Here is an 11,827-nt window from a genome sequence, read left to right as displayed (position 1 = left end):
GTTTCAGAACACCTATGAAAAAATGGTTAGGGTATCTTGCTGATTATAGAAACCTTAGGGTATTTGGATGTACTGTTTTTGTGCATGAGAAAACTAACAAGCTAAAACCAAGGGCAATCAGATGTGTTTTCTTAGGGTATCCTGATGGTATAAAAAGTTATAAGTGTTGGGATGTTGTAGGACAAAGGTGTATAATCAGTAGAGATGTTAGGTTTAATGAGGATGAAGTGATTGGCCTAAATCAAACTGGTTTGAGTGAAAGTGAAAACACAGTAAGGGCAGAAACCATAAACTTAGAGTTAAGTGAAGACAACCCAAACCTGGACAGTACTGAACCAGACCACAATAGTGATGATCATACCTTTGAAGAGGAACCTACCCTAGAGGACAGTGATGAAAATGATAGAGTTGAAACTGAGTTGCAAAATTACCAACTAGCTAGGGATAGAGAAAGAAGAGAAATCAGGTTGCCTAGGAGGTACTCACATGCTTATATAGTTGCTTTTGCCCTTCAAATTCCTGAAGACACTGATGAAGAACCTAGAACTGCTAAGGAAGCCATGAGTTGTAGGGAATCTAGGCAGTGGAAACTGGCTATGCAAGAGGAGTTTGATTCTTTAATTAAAAACCAAACCTGGATTTTGATTGACAAACCTAAGGGCAGTAGGGTTGTAAAATGTAAATGGGTTTTTAAAAGAAAGGAGGGCATACCAGGGGTAGAAGCACCTAGGTTTAAAGCGAGATTAGTGGCCAAAGGGTTTACACAGGTTGAAGGGGTGGATTACAATGAGATTTTCTCACCTGTGGTGAGACATACAACCATTAGGATANAATTTATTGCTTTTAGGTTCATGAATAAAAATAAGTAAATTAATTTCTATTTTACTTTTTACTTTTCATAAAGTGATTGTTACTGTAATGGTATAAGATAATTGAAATTTATTTATCAATTTTAGATAGTTTATTCATTACAAATCAAATTCTAATAAAATATTTGATAAATATAATTGTCATCATATTTTAAATATACTGTAAAGTGTTAGAGTTGTCGACTACTTTACCATTAATGAGTCATGCAAACGCAGTCAAGGTCCCCAACTTATAGGTGCTTTGAGCATTTTTCATGTATAACCGTTAAAAGATTTCTTTAAGTTATTAATTCTTATTGTGTTTGAGCTTAGGAATATAGATCCTTGAAATACTAGGATTTAGTCTTTTAAATCTAAAATATAAACATACTTTCCTCCTATAATGAGTGATAGCAAACAATAGGATAAGTTACATTCATTGTAAATGAGAGAGAAGTGAGACAGTATTGCAATAACATTGACTCAGTTGGACCTAGCCTGTTAATTGGGTGAACTAGGGTAAAATCACGCGTATTTCTTCTTTCTCTTTACTATTTATGGTTTTGTGTTTACTATTATTTTGATTTTCATTATTCTATTTGTTCATAAAGTAGTAACAACTAATTAGCAATCAAACCTTAACTACCTTGAAGCTGTTGATGTGAATGCTAAGCTACATTGAGCTGAGCTAACTACATATTTCTCTTTGTTTAAACTTGAACTATGAAGATGAAAGAAGATTCAAAGAAGAAGAAGAGTTGATCATGTTCTTTTATATTAGGACATCTTTGGATTATAGAGCAAAAAATAAAAGCAACCATTTTTCTCCGATTCATTATACAAATTATGTTTCTTTAATCATAGATTAAACTTATTTTAGGATTTTAGAAATAAAAAAAATCGAAATAAAGTATTTTCAATTTTAAATACCATTTTTTTTTTAATATGTACAGGCAAAAAATCGTCTTGGGCCTAACAAAGCCAAATAACGAAATAAACATGTCACGATCTAAGGCTTTAACCCAATTCTGATTGGGCCTACGCTTAAATTCACCTTGTGAACTATCTACTCTATGAGTTGGATTATCCGACGAGTTAAACTAAATTAAGTCCAACCCATTAGTCCACAGCAGTCCATAAATAGGAATCAGAATCATATTCTGTTTTCACTTCAATCAAGATCCTGAATCTAATAAACGTGGTAAGCTTAATCTGATAAGGGCAAAAAATCTTATTTCTTTCCTAATAAGGACTATCTCCCAAAGTAGGACTTAAAGTTCTACTGAGATTCCAACCCCTGAGATTCACTTGTTTCTCCTCGTGTGCAGGTCCAACGGGCTGTCAGTGCCCTCAATCTCACAAGATCCATCATTTCTGTAACCGTAAATTTTTACCATCTACATAATACATATGATCATAGCTTTTCAAGTATAAAATTTCATGCTAATGTCGTTCCCATGATGGAGAAAGACCATGGAATTTCTTATTAAAAGACGTGCCCCCTGTTTTGCCCTGATTCCATGCAACATTAAAAAAAAGGCTTACCAAAAAGAAGCTGTGATTGCGAAACAATAATGATGGTAGAAGATTATAAATAATTAAGAGGGATAAGCTTGAATTCAATATGAAATAACAGTAAGTCCTTATTTTTCAATTAAAAAGACACATCATTGGATTTAAATAAAAACTCATCTACTCCTACATGTTATGAACTAATTCATAGTAAACTATATGATTGTAAACGAAGATAATAATACTACCAAGAGTCTTCTTCACTTATAAAGAAATACACAAAGTTAAAACAAAATAAAATCACAAATTAAAAGATACGTGGAAACATATGATTCATGAATGAGGAGTGGTAGAGATATTTCACAGAAATATCATACCACCATATAAATGACTAATTTCGACTCATTAATTAGCGGGGGAAAAGCAACAAATGTTGCCTAAATTATTGATAAAGAACAAGGGAATTTCTTAGAAAGATATAGATTAGTTGCCTTAATAATAATGCACATAATATTCATTAAAGGTGTTTTTGGTTGGGGGTAATTTCTCATTACAGGGGCAATGTCATCTTATATTACTTGATTACCACGTTTAATTGTCAATTACTATGGCTTCGTTTGGTTCACAATTGGGTGTTTTTGGGAAAAGTTTTCTGAAAAAAGTTAAAAAAAAGTTGAATTGGGCGGGTATTACGATGTAGGATTTATAAATTAANGGAAACATTTTGATATGAAAGATTTAGGACAAGCTAGGAAGATTTTGGGTATGAACATTGAGAGAAATAGGAAAACAGGAAGCCTCATACTGTCACAGAAAAAATATGCTGAAAAACTAATCAAGAAGTTTAACATGATTGACTCTAAGCCTGTTAAAACACCTTTAGGTCAACATTTTAAGCTTAGTGTAACCCAGTGTCCAGAAACTGAAGAAGATAAGGAAGAAATGGCTTGTATACCATATGCCAATGCCATAGGAAGTCTGATGTATTTAATGGTTTGCACCAGACCAGATTTAGCCTTTACTGTCAGTGCAGTTAGTAGGTTTATGAGTAATCCTGGAAAACATCATTGGGAAACAGTTAAATGGATCCTTAGGTATGTGAAGGGTACTCTGTCCACTGGCATAGTTTACAGTAGGGTAAAAATTTAGGAAAACCCCATCATGGGATGTGTAGATGCTGATTATGCTGGAAACATTGATAATAGGAAGTCCATGACTGGTTTTTGTTTTACTATTTGGAATAACCTGGTTTGCTGAAAAGCTAATCTGTAGGCTATTGTAACACTGTCCACTACCGAAGCAGAGTACGTTGCAATTACAGAAGCAGTCAAAGAGGCCATGTGGCTCAAGGGAATGCTGATTGAAATGGGACTGGTCCAGCAACAAGTTCCTATTAAAAGTGACAGTCAGAGTGCCATTTTTCTGTGTAAAAATTAGGTATTTCATGAGAGGTCGAAACACATAGATGTTAGACTTCATTTTATAAGAAACTTGATAGAAGACAAAATTATCAAGGTAGAGAAAATTCCTGGTAAGGAGAACCCAGCAGACATGTTCACCAAGACAGTAACCTTAGACAAGTTAATGATCTTTAAGAGCCTTTTGCATGTTGAAGAGAATTAAGAAGAATTTTCAGGGGCAACTAGAAAGGGAGAAGATCAAATGCCAAGGTGGAGATTTGTTGTGATGTGGCATTCTGATGACACACGTGGAAGTCAACTTGGAGTTGGCTGGTCAAAAGTAATTTGTTAAGACTTGAGGGNTTTCGTTCCCATGATGGAGAATTTCTTAATATATATGATGATAGCTTTTCAAGTATAAAATTTCATGCTAATTTCGTTCCCATGATGGAGAATTTCTTATTAAAAGACATGCCCCCTGTTTTGCCCTGATTCCACGCAACATTACAAAAACAGGCTTACCAAAAAGAAGCTTTGATTGTGAAACAATAATGATGGTAGAAGATTAGAAATAATTAAGAGGGATAAGCTAGAATTCAATATGAAATAACAGTAAGTCCTTATTTTTCAATTAAAAAGACACATCAATGGATTTAAATAAAAACTCATCTACTCCTACATGTTATGAACTAATTCATAGTAAACTATATGATTGTAAAAGAAGATAATAATACTACTGTTGTGATGTGGCATTCTGATGACACACGTGGAAGTCAACTTGGAGTTGGCTGGTCAAAAGTAATTTGTTAAGACTTGATGGGCAGTTCAGTCTTTTCCCTATGTTCTAAAACCTAAATCCGTTTTAGGTTTTGTGCGCAGCTCACTTCTCTCATTTGTTAATAGAGAGAGAAATGGTTAGAGGTGCTGTGCTGGAAATCCAAGGTTCGTCCATGGAATCAACGGTGATGGTAGGTGTGAACTGTCCTTATTGTGTAGTCTTCCTTTTCTATGTATAAATATGTACTGATTTCTGCCTATTTGATTATGTATGAGTGGTGAGAACATCTGGGTATACGGGTGTAAAATCAGAGGGTTTTGTATCGGGGTGATGCCTTGGTGTAAAGGGGTGAGCCGATTCTTCTGTAAGGTTTCTCAAACTCATAGTGAAGTTATTTTTCTGGTTGCTCTGAAGAGTGGATGTAGGTAATCTTTCAGATTACCGAACCACTATAAATCTGATGTTATTCTTCTTATTTTTGCTTTACTGTATAATTGTTCTCTTTTGTGCTTGTTTGGTTGAATGAACACTTCTGGGCTACTGCATTATTACACTTGTTTTGAGTCTTATTTACAACAACTACCAAGAGTCTTCTTCACTTATAGAGAAATATACGAGTTAGAACAAAATAAAATCACAAATTAAAAGATTTGTGGAAACATATGATTCATGAATGAGGAGTGGTAGAGAAATTTCACAAAAATATCATACCACCATATAAATGACTAATTTTGACTCATTAATTAGTGGGGGAAAGCAACAAATTTTGCCTAAATTATTGATAAAGAACAAGGGAATTTCTTAGAAAGATATCAGATTAGTTGCCTTAATAATAATGCACATAATTAAACAATATCAAATTATTAATAAAGTAGAATCTTAATATTCATTAAAGGTGTGTTTGGCTGGGGGTAATCTCCCATTACAGGGGCAATATCATCTTATATTACTTGATTACCACGTTTAATTGTCAATTCAATAAGATTCCGATAATCTTCCAAAAGCAATAATAATTATTGTTGGTAATATATGAGGTAATCTGATTACCTCCATTTTTTAGGTATTTTAAGATTACTTAGTAATATTATTTTTGTTACAATTTTACCCCTAACTATTAAAATTTTTCGACAATAACGCCCTTTTAAAAAAAAAAAAACAATTGACAAAAATACTATGGACTATTTTATCCTTATATACAAAATTTTTAGGACCTAAATACCCTTAGACTATAAAAAAATTACCCAAGGGTGGTAGTTGGATCTGGCCACCACTGTTAGATGCGAGCGCCAGAACAGTGCACGACAAGCTGAATCTGGCAGATCGTGCATCGATCTGGCCGTTTTTGGCCTAGCTTCTAGCCTTTAACGACACCCAGATCTACAGCTTCTGGCCTTTAACAACAGTTAGATTTCTCGTTGTCATTAACAACCAGACAGCCAGATAGATCTGATCGCTATTAACGACCAGAACTCTAATCGCTAACGACGGCCAAATCTCTAGCCGTAGATCTTGTCATTTCCAACTAAGTTTAACTTGACTAACTATTAGTTGGATTCTCTTTTAAATTCATAAAAAACAAATGTAATTGTTTATTTTTATCTTCTTCAATAACTAGTAATCAAGCTTTAGTGAAGCAAGATTAGTGGAGTCTCCTCAATTTCAGAATTAAAAAAAAAAAAAACGTAAAATGTTGTAGGCCATATGGTCACGCCTATGCATCTCGTGGAATCAATTCCCGGCTTTTAATTCTAGGAAAACATGAAGATACACTTGAAACCATGTTTACTGTTAGAAGTGTATTGAACATAAATAGATACATATTCGAATATGAATCAATATGGAATACTTATGATTCCATGTTTACATTATAAAATGAAATATTGAGGGAATGAAATCAAATGTGTGGTATGTAGACAAAAATACCTCACTATTAAAATTATATGTCAAATAACAACAAAACTAATTAGATAAATAATACTTTCACTGAATTGGGTTGTGAACAGCCTATTGTTTACATTTCACTGAATTGGGTGTCATGTGATTTTTCCTGAAGCACTCCTGTAATTTGAATTCAGTACTTAATTTTTTTTTTTCATCAAATTCTAATAGCTAATACAATTTTCAGTTTACAACTATATATGTGACAGAATTTCTTTGACTTAACAAAAATAAAATTTAAAATAGGCAGAACACAAACAAAACTTGAGTCTTCCTAGTTTAGTGGGTTGAACAAACTGGTCCGTATTGCCAAAATGACCCATGGACTGTGCTGGCCAGAACCTTATTTAGACTGGGATCATTGGTCGTGCAGCTAGATACATATTTGGCAAGCTCAGATCGTAATTTACCCTAGTTAATTGGGTTTAGCTTTGCTCTGTCATCAAGAAACCTGCTATGTTATGACAGGATGGATAAATATAATTCATATCATAAGCTTCTCAATTCAAGCAAGCAACCTGGAATTTCTTTGCAGGAATTCAGCTTTTTTCCTGAAGCTGCAATTTGAGAAAGATTAGGTGAATATGGAAAGATACATGACCAATTGGTATTCCAATATGCTTTCATTGACAGTAGGCAAAGGCTCATATACATTTCATGGACTAATTTTTATTTTTGTATGATTTCGTTACTCTAATCGAACTTCATACCATTGGATTGAACCAATATCTCCATCGAGTTCAAGTTCACAGACAGAACTTACTAGGAAAGAAACAGCCTCATCAATAGTTGGAAATCTTGCAAGGTCACGCGGCAAGGCCTTTCCTGGCCAGTTTTCTAACAAATCTTTCAATTTCGCTTTCAACTCATCTTCTGATACAAACTTCTCATCTTGGCCAGGCTCAAGCAGCACATAAGTTTCAGTTCGTGAATATGCCATTCTCCTCTTCCTTGTTGCAAAAATCTGACCACAGAAACAACTAATCAAAATATTGAAAATGACATATAAATGGTAATTTGATTAAGATGAAATCTCAATGCTATTTACACATGACCAGAAAAACAGAAGTAAAAATTTATATTTAACTTGAACTCAGGTGCACAAAAATGACCATTTTCTGCAGAATACGACATAAAATCAACCAGAAAATGTTAATTACCTGTACTTCATTGTTTCGCGGGCTCGCCATTTTGGGCAGTTTGGAATTTAATGAAGAATTCAAATTCTCAGTTACCCCAAGAGAACATGCTTGAACAAATGGTGCAAGAGTATGCTGTCTTGATTCATTTATACCTGCAAAGAAGTGACTGTAACATTAGGAAACTTAATACATTTGCCTAACTCAATATATATAGGATTAGGATTATGCTAACTGTATAAAATAGCTCCAATTTGGCTGATAAGTCTCGAGGGAAAATTAAAATATTCTATAGTCTAAGTTGTTTTCTCACAATCAAATGGAAATAACAAAACAGTGATTATATATTCTGTATACTTTAAATAAGAAGATAAGATGAATCTTTTTCTCGAAGTACTTAAACTAGCCAGAATCCACCTAATTATATTCTGTTGAATCCATTAATTTCTTTCTCTTTCAGAATTCATTAATTTCCAAACATTATGCTAAGAGATTATATCAGTCTATTAACTCTATCCATATTCAAGACATCACAGAACTCAACTCAATTTAGTGTATCTTATTCTGGAATGCATTATAAGTGGCTAATAGACATAGAAAGGCCTCATCAAAACCAAAAAAAATTAAGCAAATTTTAATTCAATTTACAGTCAATGCAGTTACGGTTCTGCAAATTCACAATTCCATCAATCTTGTTTGTGGAATTACCACCAAAGCAAAACAAACCCAAAAAAGCTTATAAGATAAACACTTGATTGTTGCTTCACTATCTTCTTCTAAAAACATAATATCATGTCAAAAGCATATAAAGTCATGGAAAAAGCCAATGAGTACCGAAAACTTACAGATGAAACTATGAACTCGGTTTATTAGTAGTTGGTTACTGAAGGCTGTCTCCATTGAAACCATTTTGCCTGCAAAAGTCAGCATTTCTCTGTATTTGAAGTAAGTCTAAGTTGCGGCACTTGGCAGGATACGTTTTGAAGATAACATGATAAACTTTAAAAATCCATTGTGTAGTACAACACGACAACTTTGTCTTCTTCTTTCAAGACAATATAATGTTTCGCAAAGGGCAAAAAAAAAAAAAAAAAGGATTTGTACAAAGATTGGTTAGAGAGTCAATTGGGCTGTTGACTTGTCCAAGCAAAAAAATTCAGTCAAAATAGGTCTAAAACAAAGTGGGGTTGATGGATTATCCAAGCCCATGAGTCGTGGAGACACACAACCAATAACCAATTGTGAAAGATCAACTTACAATCAAATGGTTGGTTTATGAAGTTAACAAATAGATAACACTTCACCAAACTTTAGTTATGTCCCTAAATTTTATGTAATTGGTTACTTAAAACTGATTCTCCACCAATTATGAAGCAAAACAAGCAATTTATGTAACCAACTTCTACATGTTTCTGTTCTCGCGTTGGTTGTGATTTAAGTGGTTCTGTAAGGCCTGAGCCCTCTTACTAAAGTCTGTTACTTGGTTACACAAAATATAGCCCATTTTTTTTTTTCCGAGTTCTCTTGTTGTCAGTGTGCAACCAATTGACCAAAAACTTGTTTCTTCTATACGATCTTTAAGCATTTGCATGAGCTTATCTTTAATCATTAACTTGTTTGAAGGTCTACAGCTTAACGGGTTGCATCATTGAATCTAGATTCTCTTGTGGAGGATCTGCTTTCGATCGAGTTCTGAAACGTTTTTGATGATATATTCCATGGATATGGAGAATCAAAATGGAACGAGCAAGCCATTAATAAAGCAGCATTCTCATTCAAGACAATCTTCACAGGAACATTTTGTTTTCGACAATGTTCCTGATCATCAGCTCAAACTTATACAAGAATCAACTGATTCAGAAGAACACTTTTCATCACCTGAATTCGGCATCCAGTCTCCACTGCAATCTCCTGAACCTGTTACATTTTCACAATCTTCTGGATACGACCCCAAAAGGATTCCCCAATCCGTTTTTTCAACTCGACCAACAACACCTATGGAGTGGAGTGTTGCTTCAAATGAATCGTTATTTAGTATTCACCTTGGAAACTGCAGCTTCTCAAAAGAGAATTTCGTTCTGTTGTATAAATCTGGAGAATTGCCAAAGGTAGAGGATCAGCCTGGAAAATCTGCCAAACCTGATGAACCAACAAAAGTTTCCAAGCCTGATGAGTCAAATAAAGTTCAGCCTAGTTCGCCCACTGCGACCAAGTTAGCAGACAACATGGAGAGAATTCTTGCAATTGGTGAAGTTAATAATAATCAGAAAAAAACCAGTCCTGCTGATGCACGTTCGGAGGGGAGTAATAGTACTACTAGCATGAAGTCTTTTCATTTCCCAGTGTAAGTTGCTATCTCTTTTCCAGAAACTTAGAATTAGGTTCATGAACGGAAACTGAAATGCATTAAGGATTTGTAATGTTTATTAACGTATGGTGATATATTTCAGATTGGAAAATGATATCGGAAGGCATACTTCAATAAACAGGGAACAATTGGAGGAGGAGATGGAGAACAGAAGACACATCTCTATAAAGAGGGAAATTTTGAAGGAAGAAAAGGAGAAGAGGCCATTTACATGGCATTCCCAGCCACAGATACAGTCAAGTGGGCTACAGTATTATAGTCAGAGTCAGGAGCAGCTGCGGCCTCAGTCGCAAACCTCATTAAAAACTCAAAAATTTGGCTCCAACAACAGCTGGTTCTCCTGCATCCCATGTTTGTCACCTCGCACTTTAATCAAGAGACAAGTCAATAATTAATCTGCGATGAAAGATGTAGTTAGTTTTAGTAATTGTAATAGTGATATTAATTACAAAGGAGATGAGAAAGTAATTAAGATGGTTTAAAGGTGAAGATTTTATGTGCAATTCATCCTCATATCTTATTAATTTGCACCTAAAATCTTCCTATAATCATCCTTAATTTTGTCTCAATTATTAGTTGCATAATTAATAAAGTTTGGTGTTTCAGAATTCAACTTCTTAGCATTGATTGGATTAGTTTCCAAAAGTTTATGAAAGACAATGTTTTAAAACCCAGCCCAGTCCAACCGGTTGAACCAGGACTCGGAGCCTTCACCGGGCCGGGTTAGGGTGGGAAAGTGTCCTATTCACCATCTTGTTCTTGTATTCTCCTATTCACCAAAAACCCTAGGAATTGGGACGGTAATCGATGAATAATTGAAGATCGAGATATTGAGGCTTTTAAAGAGGAAGGGTCGTTGAGTGTAACGGTGGCAACGGAGGTGATTTCCGGTGATTGAAAATCACAAAACTAAATCGACGATAACAACGAGTTGTTGTCGTCGATTGGCGAGGCAATTGGAGGAGGGGTGATATGGGTTTTGGTCAGGAGACTGATCAGAATGTTTTTGTGGTAATGGAGAGTATTGTCGTCACTGAAAATAGACCTTATTTGTCCTAGTTTGTTGATGCTGACGATGATGTTTGGGGTATTTTTATAAGATCTCAAACTTATAAAGACTATATAGAATTTTTAAAAACATTTTTGGATATCAGTTTCGCCCATCGGTCAAACCGATTAACCTAAGATTTGACCACTTTGCTAGGTTTCATCGGATTGGTTATTACAAATTTACAACATCGATGAAAGTACAATAAAAGGGAAAACAAGTAGGGCGAGGCCCATTGGGCGTCGTGTTGAAGTGTCGAGGCCAACCCGTCAAAAAATGGTACGGCAGAAAGACAGACACGAAGTGAAAGGAGGTCAATGTGAGATTTGGACCACCGTCTCTACTTAAATTATACTTTTTTACAAAGACTTTGGTTGACACTTAATAAGTAAATAAGTTAATTAATTAATTAATCCATAAATCATTCACTTAACAATACGTCACTCTTTCATCACCTAATCGTAATGTTTTTTTAAACCCATAAATATTATATTATAATTATGAGAATCTGTATGACAGACAGGAAATTAAGATTTATTATTGTTTTTTTTTTTTAAAATGTGGAGTCTTCTTCCTGTTTGGGAAATTGACAAATGACAGAAGAATCAAAGCACCCTATGCAACATATTATCTTTTGGACTTATGTTTCCCTTCAAAGGGTTCATTTCTTTTTACCCATCTTTATCACTCAATTTATTATACAAATATATTGTGTTATTTAGATAATAAATACAATATGGGTAGGAAAATATACCCAAATATACTCGACAGATTTGATAGAGATTTTTAGGTATAT

General features: G+C 34.3%; 2 protein-coding genes across 2 annotated transcripts; one reads left to right on the top strand and one right to left on the bottom strand.

The window, feature by feature from the left end:
* Positions 1-7,148: 7,148 nt before the first annotated feature.
* LOC116127036 (protein CHLORORESPIRATORY REDUCTION 7, chloroplastic) lies at positions 7,149-8,626 on the bottom strand. Its single transcript, XM_031412704.1, has 3 exons — positions 8,461-8,626; positions 7,637-7,770; positions 7,149-7,440 (listed from the first exon to the last, which is right to left on the bottom strand). The coding sequence occupies exons 1-3, from the start codon at positions 8,543-8,545 to the stop codon at positions 7,165-7,167; spliced, it is 495 nt and encodes a 164-aa protein (XP_031268564.1). The 5' UTR covers positions 8,546-8,626; the 3' UTR covers positions 7,149-7,164.
* A 707-nt stretch (positions 8,627-9,333) lies between these two features.
* On the top strand, positions 9,334-10,378 carry LOC116126958. The gene is made up of 2 exons (XM_031412629.1): positions 9,334-9,959; positions 10,066-10,378. The coding sequence occupies exons 1-2, from the start codon at positions 9,334-9,336 to the stop codon at positions 10,376-10,378; spliced, it is 939 nt and encodes a 312-aa protein (XP_031268489.1).
* Positions 10,379-11,827: the final 1,449 nt, after the last annotated feature.

This window comes from Pistacia vera, unplaced genomic scaffold, assembly GCF_008641045.1.
Source record: "Pistacia vera cultivar Batoury unplaced genomic scaffold, PisVer_v2 Contig188, whole genome shotgun sequence".
Taxonomy (NCBI): domain Eukaryota; kingdom Viridiplantae; phylum Streptophyta; class Magnoliopsida; order Sapindales; family Anacardiaceae; genus Pistacia; species Pistacia vera.
The sequence above is the reverse complement of the archived record's forward strand: the minus strand, read 5'-3'. Positions and strand labels throughout refer to the sequence as shown.

Bases quoted from the DNA above. Each gene is read 5' to 3' on its own strand.
- LOC116127036 (XM_031412704.1), bottom strand. From the start codon at position 8,545: ATGCTGACTTTTGCAGGCAAAATGGTTTCAATGGAGACAGCCTTCAGT. The intron at 7,771-8,460 runs GTAAGTTTTCGG...ACTTCTTTGCAG, and splicing joins CCGAGTTCATAGTTTCATCT to GTATAAATGAATCAAGACAG. The intron at 7,441-7,636 runs GTAATTAACATT...TTCTGTGGTCAG, and splicing joins CGCGAAACAATGAAGTACAG to ATTTTTGCAACAAGGAAGAG.
- LOC116126958 (XM_031412629.1), top strand. From the start codon at position 9,334: ATGGATATGGAGAATCAAAATGGAACGAGCAAGCCATTAATAAAGCAG. The intron at 9,960-10,065 runs GTAAGTTGCTAT...GATATATTTCAG, and splicing joins AAGTCTTTTCATTTCCCAGT to ATTGGAAAATGATATCGGAA.